Here is a 12,888-nt window from a genome sequence, read left to right as displayed (position 1 = left end):
TAGCTTCTACCTAATTATATCTTAAAAGTCAAATATCAGTTATTGATGTTTCTAGAGAAAAATACCTTCTGTTAAGTGAGAGTTTGTAGCAAATGATGTATTCTAGCAAGTAATATTTTTCAGTAAGTGATATCTTACAATGAATGGTATCATCTGGTAATAGATGTATGTATTTACTAACGTTATAATCTTCTTATATGAAGAGTACAGATTGTAGGACTAACCTGTGCCGTGTAAAGAGTGCCTGTTTTTCACGTAGTACATTAAGGCACTGAGAAAAAAGATGGCTGATAAAAGCTCCGCTCTTCCGACAATCCCTGCAACCTGGAGTAACGTCAGAAAGATCAGAACGCGCAAAATTTAAACAATATCTTCAATAATTTACATATAATAGCGACCTATATCTACAAGCTGTTATTTTATTTAAAGTAGCATAAATATCTCGTAATTAACTTAAGTTCGAGTTAAACAAAGTTAAGAACATTAATATATTCAATAAAAATAATGCATTCAACAGTACGTCCTTCCCGTATAGAACAATGGTAGAACAACTACAACCCGTTGATTTTAACAATGTATTTAATAAATATGGTGTTTTGAACAGCATAGTTTTTCTCTCTTAAACAATATTGAAACCTTAAAACCCTTAAGACAGTAAACTTAAAATATATGCAGTCAAATAATTCTAAACAATTTAAGTAAAATCTAAATTATTAAATGTTGAAAACACCGAAGTAATAAGCTTTATTTTAAGGCAAATGTTATGTCAAAAATTTGTATAAAAGCGAGTTTTATCCTCCTGATAATTAATTATAAACACTTTTTACTTCGGATAAACTTTAGCCATTACTTCGTCATCAAAGTTACTACTTGTAATGAAATTGAAATGGCGAATCTTTGGCTGAAATAAATGTTGTTTTTTTTAATTCCTAAGACGGCTGGTATGGGTATTAAAATTTTAATTAAATAAAGCACAGAACAACGTTTCGACCTTCTTAGGTCATCTTCAAGTGAACAAAGAAAGTTTGCAAGTGATCGTTGCCGGGCGCATATCTTAGAGACGAGAGTGTGAACGGGTACGAGATTGTAGGGGGCTTTGCAGTTAGATATTAGGTTGTTAATTAATATAGGTATCAAAGGGTTCCTTTATATTGATTCAATTTTGTTTCAGTTGTTGTATAAGTTGGGCTTTTTTTTATTTTGCGTTTGTCTATATTTGTTTTCCTACTTAATAACTAGGCATTTTCTATGGTTTTGTTGTGTTTATTTGATTCGCAGTGTTCAAAAACGTGTGTAGGTGTTTTTTTTTGTGTTCTTAGAATCTGGTTTCAATTTTTCTACTTGTTTCTCCAATACAAAAGTCGCGGAAGTTGTTGCATTAAAATTTTTTATAAATAACGTTGGTGTTACGACGTCTTTAGAATACATTTTTACTTCAAGTGAGTTTTTCGTCATCATTGAAATGTTTTTATTATTTGTTATCTACGTTAGATAAACAGGATTGTTTAAATTTAGGTTTAATGCTAATGTTATAATTTAGATAGTTTGTATAGCGTGAGTATTAAATTTAATTATTTTAGAAGCGATAGATTATTGCGGGTTTGTTTACGTAACTATTTATCAATCAATGCTGTTAGTTGAATTGTTATGAATTGGCGACTGCTATGTGATTACGTCATGTTACAAGGACCTTCTAGGTTTCCCTGTTGTTTTAACTGAGCATTATTGTATCATGATATCTCGTATTGTATCGAATGTTCTAGGCTCCTGTAGGGATATAAATACGCGTCGGAATTTTAGTTCGAGAGTTAATTAGGTCTAGACTGCATTATTGTGAGCTTAGCCATAAAAATGCATAGTGGTGGTTTTTAAAATGAAGTAACACAAACTGTATTGTAATAACACAGTAGTAAATAATAATTTTTCTTGTCAATTGTGTTTTAAAGTAATTAAACCAGTCTGTAGACTTCGACGAAAAAGAGAGACAATTATGTACAGCTTTGAATACAACTGTGGCAACCAACAGTTATAGTGATACTTTTAAAGTGAAATTATCGTAGATTGTATTGTAATAACAGAGCAGAAAGAATGATTCGTCTTGTCAAATTGTGTTCTGAAGTAACAGAACCAGCTTATGGGAACTTTGACGAAAAAGAGACAGTTATTAAAACGTCTGGATACAAATATGATTATCAACAGTGTAACAAACATTCATATATATGTTTGATTTGTTTAAATATATTATTTTAAAATAAGTCGATTGTGCGCTGTTTGTTTATTGTTTACATTTATTACCAACAAGTCACAGACACCTACTGTAAATAATCTAGCCCATACATACATAAAACCTAGCAATCTGAAGAGTAAATGTAATTTTTACAACTTTACTGCCGAAAATGACCAAATTTCTCCACTATGCACTATAAATTCTGAAAAAAAAAAACAATATTGGGACGAAATTCACAATTTTTACAAACAGATAATTAATTTTGACAGCGTGTTTCATGTTTCTAAACACTTGTGTTTTAAATTAGTAGTGGTGCATAAATAACTATACATTAAAACTAAATAAAATGCTTATATTTCGTTACTACATGAGGTCCACTTCGTTTATTTGCTTCGCTCTTACATGTGGTACCATTGAGCTGTGGATTCAATGAATCTAATCGGTTGCAGCGAAAGTAACAAATTAAATAACAGCTCAGGTCTTTTCGTTATGCCCTCGCTAGTAAACCGATAAGCCTACCGATTTATAACACTAAAATCAGGGGTTCAATTCTCCTCCGTGGGCTCAGCAGATAGCCCGATGTGGCTTTGATATGAGAAAAACACACACACTTTACGTTATATTTATTTCACTGTAATATAATTTTTTGTCAGAAAAAGAAATTCATAAGTAACTAGATGGCCAGCTAATTCGCTAAGTAATAATGGACAATGAATTTTGACGGTATGCCACATTTATCTATATATCTAAATTATTGTAGGTTATTGTTGGTGAGTAGAGAATACACATTTAACACTATATTCACGTTTATAAAGGTGTTAGCAGTAAGACGTGTAATTAAAAAACAACAACAAATATACTTACATTAAACAAGCTGATCTTAATATTAAACTATGTACATGGCTTTATACTTGTGTATCGGATACCCTACAACTAGATTTTAAAAATGTAGAATCTATAGCACAGTTTATTATTTAACAGTTCACTTTATAACATGTTAATTAATTATTCCGAAATAAAAGCATGCTAAGTATTCAAAAGCTTACGGCGTAACATGTTAACTAACAAGTTAGGTATTAAACAGCGTATTAGTGAGGCTACAGTAACAACGTACTTACGGCCTCGGTGTGAACAGGATGAACAGAGAACATTAAAGCCGCCACAAAACTTGCAAGAGACGATAGAAACAGCAGGCACATTCTGAAAGAAGGATCTCATGTAAACACCATCTTTAAAATATCACACACATGTTTTTACTCAAAGATAAAGATATATGATCCATTCAAAGTACTCTACTCTCCCTTAAAGAACCTGTTTGGGTTAACTTTATAAATATGTATAACTTATAGTGTTAAATCTGAATCGCGAAATTCTCGCTTATTCACTTAACTTTTAGAAGGTTCTAAGAATCAACAATATATATTTATGCGTAAACACTATTGGACAATCATTATTGTTGTGCGAGCTGAAATTTATAGAAACTATTCTCACGGTTATAAATTTAACCAATGCAACGTGCCAAAAGACAGTATATATTATTGGTTTGCTATAGTTGGTATACTACAAACTTCGGAAGCTATAATTGTAATTTAATGCTTACTAATCGGGAAACCAGAAATTTTACCGGGTTTCGAATATTACAAACCATTTAAAATCAGTGGATTCACATTGGACATTAGTATTTTTACGAAGACGTTATATAACTTTAGTGTGTGGCTGGCGAAGAAAGTATAATACCGAACTAACTGGCTCCCGGTTAAGTGAATTGCACTTGCATCAACTCAAAATTCATTCGCCCATCGTGAACCCTCGAACAGATAGATATCATGTAATTTTCAAAAGAAATAAAAGAATCAGTATTGTTTGTAAGTTTGTAAAACTCTTGCATATAAATTATTATCTGTAATAACCATTATTATAAATTGTATTATTGTTTGTATATTAAAAATATATTTGTGTTAAGACAGAAAACTGTGTGTATATGTAAAAACGGCTCGTTTGGGTTGAGAAAATTTTTTTACGTAGAGGAGCGAACAACGTTTCGATCTTCTTCGGTCATCGTCAGGTTCTGTCCTCTACGTAAAAAATTTTCTCAACCCAAACGTGCCGTTTTTACATATATATTTTTTCTACAAGTGGGTTTTCTCGACATCACTGAGAAAACTGTGTGTATTAATCTTGTTGGCAAATATCACAAATTTAATACATATCGACAACTAATTAACTTCTAAACCTAGATTACAATTTAACTCACTGTTAGGCTATTTTAAATTGTAATACGTAACAAATACTAAAGTGATCGGTTTAAAACACTACTCTTCCGTAAAAGCACCCACAGTACTCGGAACAAAGAACCGTGATGTTCCTTAAAGACTCTTATAGTTAATCTTACAAAATATACGTCTTCTTGAAGAACCATACAGTAACCTAAACAAAGCAATATTTATCCTTATTGAACTCCACAATTATCCATACGCAGCATTGTATCTTTCCTTAGAGAACGCCCAGTGAAGCGCAGAATGAACTAAACTCATCTTTAATTTTTTTTTTTTTTGGAATTTCGCACAAAGCTACTCGAGGGTTATCTGTTCTAGCCGTCCCTAATTTAGCAGTGTAAGACTAGTCATCACCACCCACCGCCAACTCTTGGGCTACTCGTTTACCAACGAAGAGTGGGATTGACCTTCATATTGTAACGACCCCACGGCTGGGAGGGCGAGCATGTTTGGCGCGACTCGGGCGCGAACCCGCGACCCTCAGATTACGAAGCGCACGCCTTAACGCGCTATGCCATGCCAGGCCCCCTCATCTTTAAATAACACTTTATAATAACTCAAATAAAACACAATATAAGACCCAGTTCCTCCTTAAATAACCCTCCATTAATTAATCCCTGGTGGTTATGCACTGAGTTTATCATATCTTAAACAGACAGTTAATAATAAGTGTTGCTATACTAACTGGTAGCTTTTCATACAACCTGCATTTTAAAACAAACCCATAGACCCACACAAAAACTTTCTTAAAATAAAAACACTATAATAACACGAACAAAGTGCTATGCTCTTGTTTAAATAACAAACACCACAGGGATCAGTACAAAGCCCATACTCTTCGTCAGAGAGTACTACAGTAACCCGAACAAAACACTTTCACATTTTATGTTATGAACGCCTTCTCCAAACTGGTGAAACATTTTAGAAATGGCTTTTATAAAGAGTGTTCCAACCAGTTATCTTCGGAGAGCACTTCTCTAAAATCACAAATTGTTTTTTTGCTCAGTATGTGTTTCGTGTCTGATAATGTCTTGTAGTTGTGTGTGATCAGAAAATATAACTAGATTTCAAAGAAAAAGTTTTACATCTAACAGAAATTTATTTTTAGAATATCGCGCAAAACTACTGGAAAGCTATCTGAACTAGTCGTCCCTAATTTAAACGTGGTAAGCTAAAGGGATGGTAGCTAATCAACACGGGTATTAGTCTAGTCTTTTTAAAGCACTTAAAGGATTAGCTATTACATTATATCAGTTGAAAGGGTGTACATTTTCAGTGACGCGGTTGAACTCGCGACTCACAGTTCGAGAGCTGTATGCCATAACCATCAGGCCATAGACTGTCTGAATCGAATATTCTACAAATAGCTAAAATTAATGAAAAGTGCGCTGATCTCTGTTATCGTATATTACCTGGTGATTTTTTAAAACGCCTAAATTTCACATTTGTAACCAACCTGAAGTAGAACAGACAAACGATTGACAATATAGAAAATTAAGATTCGTGCCCAGTAAGTACCAGCAAAGTAACAAATACTGAACTAAATTTTCTTTCCAAAACCTTTATGACTTTTATCTCCAGAGGTATTCGAAAATCATTCACGTATTTCACAGGAACTAAAGGATGCAGTAGCTTGCGAAACGTGTGGAATATCTCAGGACACATTTTTCATTGTAGTATGCAGTTATCTGTCATGTAGTATCACAGCAAGGGGACATCGTAAGCAAGTTTTCATAATCCATTTTATTTCTTAATTCTCAAGTGTATCGTGCTTTGCTGTTAAGTTTTATTTCGATAACGTACCATACAACATAATTATTACAAATACACGATGTTGCATAAAAAACAAAATCACCTTTTCTATTAAACTGTGTAAAAGAAATTAATTTCTTACACCTCAGCAGATGTTCTGAGCCGAACAGAAAGGATTTAAGAGCAAGGTGGTGTTTTTTTTTTTTTGCATAACCTGTAATATAACATCCGAATAATATTAAATAAAAAGTCCTTATCATTTATTGTGTATTCTTAAACTACAATAAATAACAAACTATTCCATATTCATTGGATAGGCTTAAACTACAGCATCTGAAGCAAAGAAAAAGTCCTTAGCATTTATTGTGTATTCTTAAACAACAACACTGGAAGAAATTAATAATTAAAGAAAAAATCTTAGAATGTATTGAAGAGGCTTAAAACATGGCACCACAATAATAATAATAATTTCTGAAGCATTTTTACGGTAGGCTTACACAACAATATCAGAATAGAATAAAAAACAACAATATATTTAGCATATATTAAGCAGTCCTAAACTACAATATCGGAATAGAAAAAAAATTAACATACAATAATATAACACTAAAAGTAAGAGAAAGAGAACAACAATTTCCTTGGTAGTTATTGAATAGGCCTACATAGGGCACCAAAAGCAAAACTAGGGAATATTCCTCAGTTTTTTCGAGTAAGCTTTAACTATAATATCAGAATAGATAAAACGAACAAACAATACTCGATTAGAATATATTTAATAAGTTTAAACTAAAATCACCAGAATATAAAACAACATAATATTCTTGTAATTTATTAAAGAGGCCTATACTACAAAAGAGAGTGAAAAAAACATGTATTTAATACGATTAAACTACAAACGAGAAAAAAAATCAGTATTCATTTATTTATCGGGCTTAAACTACTACACCGAAACAGAAGAACAAACTCTTTAATATTTATCGATCAGGCCTAAATTATGTCACCACCACAGAAAATAAAAAGTTCTCAGCCTTTATTGAGTGCCCATAAGGTACAACACAGAGTTCCTACCTCAACACATTTATCCTGAAATTAGTAATCAGGTAAAATAAACTAGGAAATTAAGTGCCTTTATATTTCAAACCTAAGTGTTTTAAATAAATAATTCGTCATTGTACATAATTCATTGACGATTATTTTAGGATTTGGCCCGGCGTGGCCAGGTTGTTAAGGCGCACGCCTCGTAATTCGAGGGTCGTGGGTTCGAATCCTCGTCACACCAAACATGCTCACTCTTTCACCTGTGGGAGCGTTATAATGTGACGGTCAATCACACTATTCGTTGGTAAAAGAGTAGGCCAAGAGTTGACGGTGGGTGATGATGACTTGATGCCTTCCCTCCAGTCTTACACTGCAAAATTGATGATGGCTAGCGCAGATAGCCTTCGTGTAGCTTTGCGCGAAATTCAAAACAAACAAATAAACCTTAAGATTTATTTTATTGAGTTTAATTTCATGGCGTTGTGAAAAAACAAAAGAGTCATGTATTTAAAAATGATGATTGGAACGAGTGAAAATCATACTTAGGTTGCTTGATTGAAGACAGATTACCCGAAGGAAAATAACGATTTTTGACATTAGAATATTTTTCTAACACCGTTATTTTAAACACATATAGGAGAAAGAAACTTTTGGAATATTTGAAATTTGAAGTGCATGCATCGAAGCGCTTTAAACTGATAAAACATAAAGAGCCTAATTAGTACACAGTTAACATGTTTTAATTTCCGTAGTACAAGTTGGTGTATGAAAGACGTTTAAGGTTTCCGTTTTGGTGGAACGCTCGTGAAGAAGCTGTAAAGCGATACGTCGAATATTTAATTAAAATATATATCAAATCTTGATGTTTTAAGGTCGTTTATTTCAAGATAACTTGCTTTGTATCATATCTCACGGTGTCTCACGAGAAGAACATTCTAGGTTAATCAGAGACCGTTATGCTATATAGTGTTGTCCTATTTTATGTCAAATGATAATAATAAATATGAAAAAGAATGAAGATTAGTTCTCAATCAAACGTGAATAAAATTCTTAAATAGCAGTATCTATAGAGTTTTATACGTAACCAGGAATTCGCTCTTAAGTGTCATAATATATGCACTATATACATATATAAACATAATCATCAATTTATTGCTCAGTGTTAATATATAGACATTATACATAATCAGGAATTTGCGGTTATATATATTAGTATTTACAGTACATACAATCAGTAATACACTCTTCTGTATTACAATATAATACACTATGTGTAATCAAAAATTTACTTTTCAGTATTCTAATATTTACATCACATATAATTCGGATTATACTGTTCCGTATTTTATTACTTATAATTCCTCTCTATACTGTACATTTAAATACTATGCTTACTGATCGACGTAGATTTCCATTCCGCCAGAAGTATATTCTTGTTCTTGCTTATATAAACTTATTGCTATCCTAAAGCTATATTTAAAGCTTCAGCGGTTAGTCGTGAATGATCCAGTTCCAATAAGGTAGGAAATCTAAACAAGCGTCGATTTCCTGACATGGCTAGAAAGCAGAAAAGGTGGTTCACTTTTCGTGTGATGAAAGAGAACCGACGTTTCATATCATTAATGTGGCGTTGTTGTTGTTTTTTGTTCCACACCAAGAAGTTTCGTAATAATCTACAAAGTGAACGATGCCGAAATGAAAGAATAGAGCTTATAAAAGCGAATAATTCATTCACTGGTTGCTATACCTTTGGATCGTTTTCTTTCGAAAAAATAAATTTGCTGAGAATGGAATTTGTGTTTGAAAATACAACTTTATAAATTGTCAGATGGCGTTAAGAGACATACATTTATTACCAAACCAGATTGTTACCCGAACAGTAAAGTGCTTCGTTTTAGAAACATTATTTATTCTAATAGATAGAAAACAGCATTTTAAACATGAAACTTAGTAATGTAAAACCTTACTTAAAGTACAAACAGACTAAATTTTGCAATTTTACTTTTAAAATAAGTTAACATTGCAGGAAAATCTAATCTAACAGTGTGCCAGAAAATATTGAGCACAACGCAGACAGGTATATCCCTAACATTAAAATAGAATGCTCACGCAAAAAGATAGAAATATCACGTTTATAAACACAATGTTTAAACTTTGAAAGTGTACTCAACGTACCTGAAGTAAAGAAAACATACAATGGCGTGTAGAAGTACGTTCACCACGTGGTAACCAAATGGCCTAACCTCGTGGACGGCGTAGTTGAGGCGAAATGACAGCACACATAGTGGACGGTAGGATTTGTGACTTTGTTCCTGTAATTCCACATACAAAGGACAGTAATAATTATGATTTGACACAGCAATAATACATACAATGGACAATAATAATTGTAACATGATTCTGCAATAGAACATATAGTGCACAGTAATAATTGTGACTTGATTCTGCAATAGAACATGCAGTGGAGAGTAATAATTGTGACTTGATTCTGCAACAGCACACATAGTGAAATGTAAGACTTGGGACTTGTTCATAAAACAAAACATATAGCGAATAGTGAAACTTGTAACTGCACCAGAACACACTATGGACAATAAACTTCCGACTACAAAGAACACACAATGGACAATAAAATTTGTGACTACAACAAAATATACAACGGAGAGTAAAGGTTGTAGCTACAACAGAGCAAACAATAGACAATAAAACTTGCAATTACAAAAAACACAACGGACAATAAAACCTCTGAATTCAAGAGAACACACAATGGACAGTAAATCTAGTGACTACAACAGAACACAATATAGACAATAAATCTTCAGACTACAAAAGAACACACAATGGACAATGAAAGTTGTGAGTACAACAGAACACACAATTTATAAAACTTGTGGTAACAACAGAACACACAATGGACAATAAAACCTGTTACTACTGCACAGTACCTAAGGTACAATAACACTCTGTCTACAACAAAACACACAATGAACAATAAAACTTACCATTACAACAGAACACTCAATGAACAAAAACACATATGACTACACCAGAACACACAATGGACAAAAACACTTCTGTCTACAACAGAACACACAAAGAAAAAAAAAACCTATGACTACACCAAAACACATAATGGACAATAAAACCTCTCACTCCAGCAGAACACATAATGAACAATAAAACCTCTCACTACAGCAGAATACACAATGAACAATAAAACGTCTGACTACAACAGAACATACAACTGACAGTAAAACTTGTAACTACAACAGAGCACAAGATGTACAATAATACTTAATATTACTACAAGATACTCAATGGACAATAAAACCTATGAATACACCAGAACATATAATGGACATATAGAACTTTTACTACAGCATAATACATATTGTACAATAAAACTTGTAACTACAAAAAAACACCCAAAGGAAATTAAAACCTCTGACCACAACAGAACACACAATGGACAATAAAATTCGCGACTATAACAGAACACACAATGAACAATAAAACCTCTGACTACAACAGAACAAACAACGGATAGTAAAACTTCGAACTACAACAGAGCCCAAGATGTACAATAATACTTGTTATTACCACAGGACACTCAATGGACAATAAAACCTCTGATTACAAAAGAACACATAGACAATAAAAAAAGACAAATAGACAATAAATCTTATGACTATAAAACTTATTATGACAACAGAACATACAAAGAACTTGTGATTACGAAAGAACACCCAAAGGAAATTAAAACCTCTGACTACAACAGAACACCCATTGGTCAATAAAACCTCTCACTACAACAGAACACACAACGGACAGTAAATCTTGTGACTACAATAGAGCACACAATAGACAATAAAACCTCTGACTACAACAGAACACACAATGAAAAATAAAATTTGTTACTACAACAGAACATACAGCGGAGAGTAAAACTTTGATCTACAACAGAACACACAACGAACAATAAAACCTCTGGCTTTAACAAAACACACAATGCACAATAAAATTTCTGACTACAACATGACACACAATGGACAATAAAACCTCTGAATACAAAAAAACACACAACGAACAGCACCAAAACACAAAATGGAAAATAAAACTTGTAACTACAGCAGAACGCACAATTAACAATAAAACTTGTGACTACAAAAGAACACACAATGGACATTGAAAGTTCTGATTACACCAGAACATACAACAGACAGTAAAAGTTTTGACTACAACAGAACACACGACTGATAAATCTTGTGATTACAACAGAATACAAAATAGAGAATGAAACCTATGACTACAACGGAACACACAATGGACTATAAAATCTCTGACTACCACAGGACATACAATGGACAATAAAACTTGTTACTACTGCACAACACACAATGTACAATATAACTCCTGTCTACAAAAGAACACACAATGGGCAATAAAACGTATTATTACAACAAAACATACGACGGGCATTAAAATTTGTGAAAACAATAGAGCGCACAACTGATGAAACTTGTGATTACAACAGAACACCTTTCACAATAAAACTTGTGACTACAATAGAACACACAATGGGCAAAACACTTGTGAATACAACAGAAGACACAGTGGATAATAAAACCTCTGACTACAACAGAACACACAATGGAGAATAAAACATGTGATAACAACAGAGCATACAATGGACAATAAAACTTGTTATAGCCACAGAACGCTCACTGTACAATAAAACTTATGACTACAGCAGAATACGTAATGTGGAATACAACTTGTGACTAAAAAGAACACACAATGAACAATAAGACCTCTCACTACGACAGAACATACAACGGAGATTAAATCTTGTGATTACAACAGAGCACACAATGGACAATAACACTTGTTATTACCACAGGATACTCAAAGAACAATAAAACCTCAGTGTACAACAGAACACGATATGGACAATAAAACCTCTGACTACAACAGGACACACAATAGACAATAAAAGTTGTGACAACAGCAGAACACACAATGGACAATGAAACTTGTGACCACAACAGAACGCAAATTGATAAAACTTGTGATTACAATAGAACACCCAAAGGACAATAAAAGTTGTGACTACAAAAGAACACCAATGAACAGTAAAACATGTGACTACAACAGAACATACACTGGAGAGTCAAACGTGTGACTACTCCAGAACACACAACGGAAAACAAAATTTGTGATCACAAAGGAACATACAATGGACAACAAAACTTGTGACTACAGAAGAACACATAATGGATAAAAAATTGTTACTACACCAGAACACATAATGTACAATAAGACTGTGACTACGACAGAACACATAATGGATAATAAAACTTATGCCTACAAAAGAACACAAAATGGAGAATAAAACCTCTGACTACAATAAAACATACAACGGAGAGTAGAAGTTGTGACTACAACAGAGCACACAATGGACAATAAAACTTGTGACTACAACAGAGCACACAATGGACAATAAAACTTGTGACTACAAAAGAGCATACAATGGACGATAAAACGTATGATTAGAACATAATACACAACTGACAACAAAATCTCTGACTCCATTAG

At 32.9% G+C, this 12,888-nt stretch overlaps 1 protein-coding gene across 8 annotated transcripts in view; it reads right to left on the bottom strand.

Moving 5' to 3' along the window:
* LOC143237472 (protein O-mannosyl-transferase Tmtc3-like) overlaps nucleotides 1-12,888 on the bottom strand; it is a 144,700-nt gene that overhangs the window by 53,233 nt on the left and 78,579 nt on the right. For 7 of the 8 annotated variants that reach the window (XR_013020083.1, XM_076476752.1, XM_076476755.1 and 4 more), the window contains exons 3-5: nucleotides 9,469-9,605; nucleotides 3,346-3,427; nucleotides 225-324 (exon numbers count right to left, since the gene is read on the bottom strand). Coding sequence is in view for 7 of the 8 variants with exons in the window: in XM_076476752.1 (XP_076332867.1) it covers nucleotides 225-324; nucleotides 3,346-3,427; nucleotides 9,469-9,605 (319 nt within the window). In the remaining variant the exon portion in view is untranslated. Of the gene's footprint in view, nucleotides 1-224; nucleotides 325-3,341; nucleotides 3,428-9,468; nucleotides 9,606-12,888 lie in introns of all 8 variants that reach the window. The other variant, XM_076476759.1, reaches the window with a different exon arrangement.

This window comes from Tachypleus tridentatus, chromosome 13 (assembly GCF_004210375.1).
Source record: "Tachypleus tridentatus isolate NWPU-2018 chromosome 13, ASM421037v1, whole genome shotgun sequence".
Taxonomy (NCBI): domain Eukaryota; kingdom Metazoa; phylum Arthropoda; class Merostomata; order Xiphosura; family Limulidae; genus Tachypleus; species Tachypleus tridentatus.
This window is presented reverse-complemented; position numbering and strand designations above follow the sequence as displayed.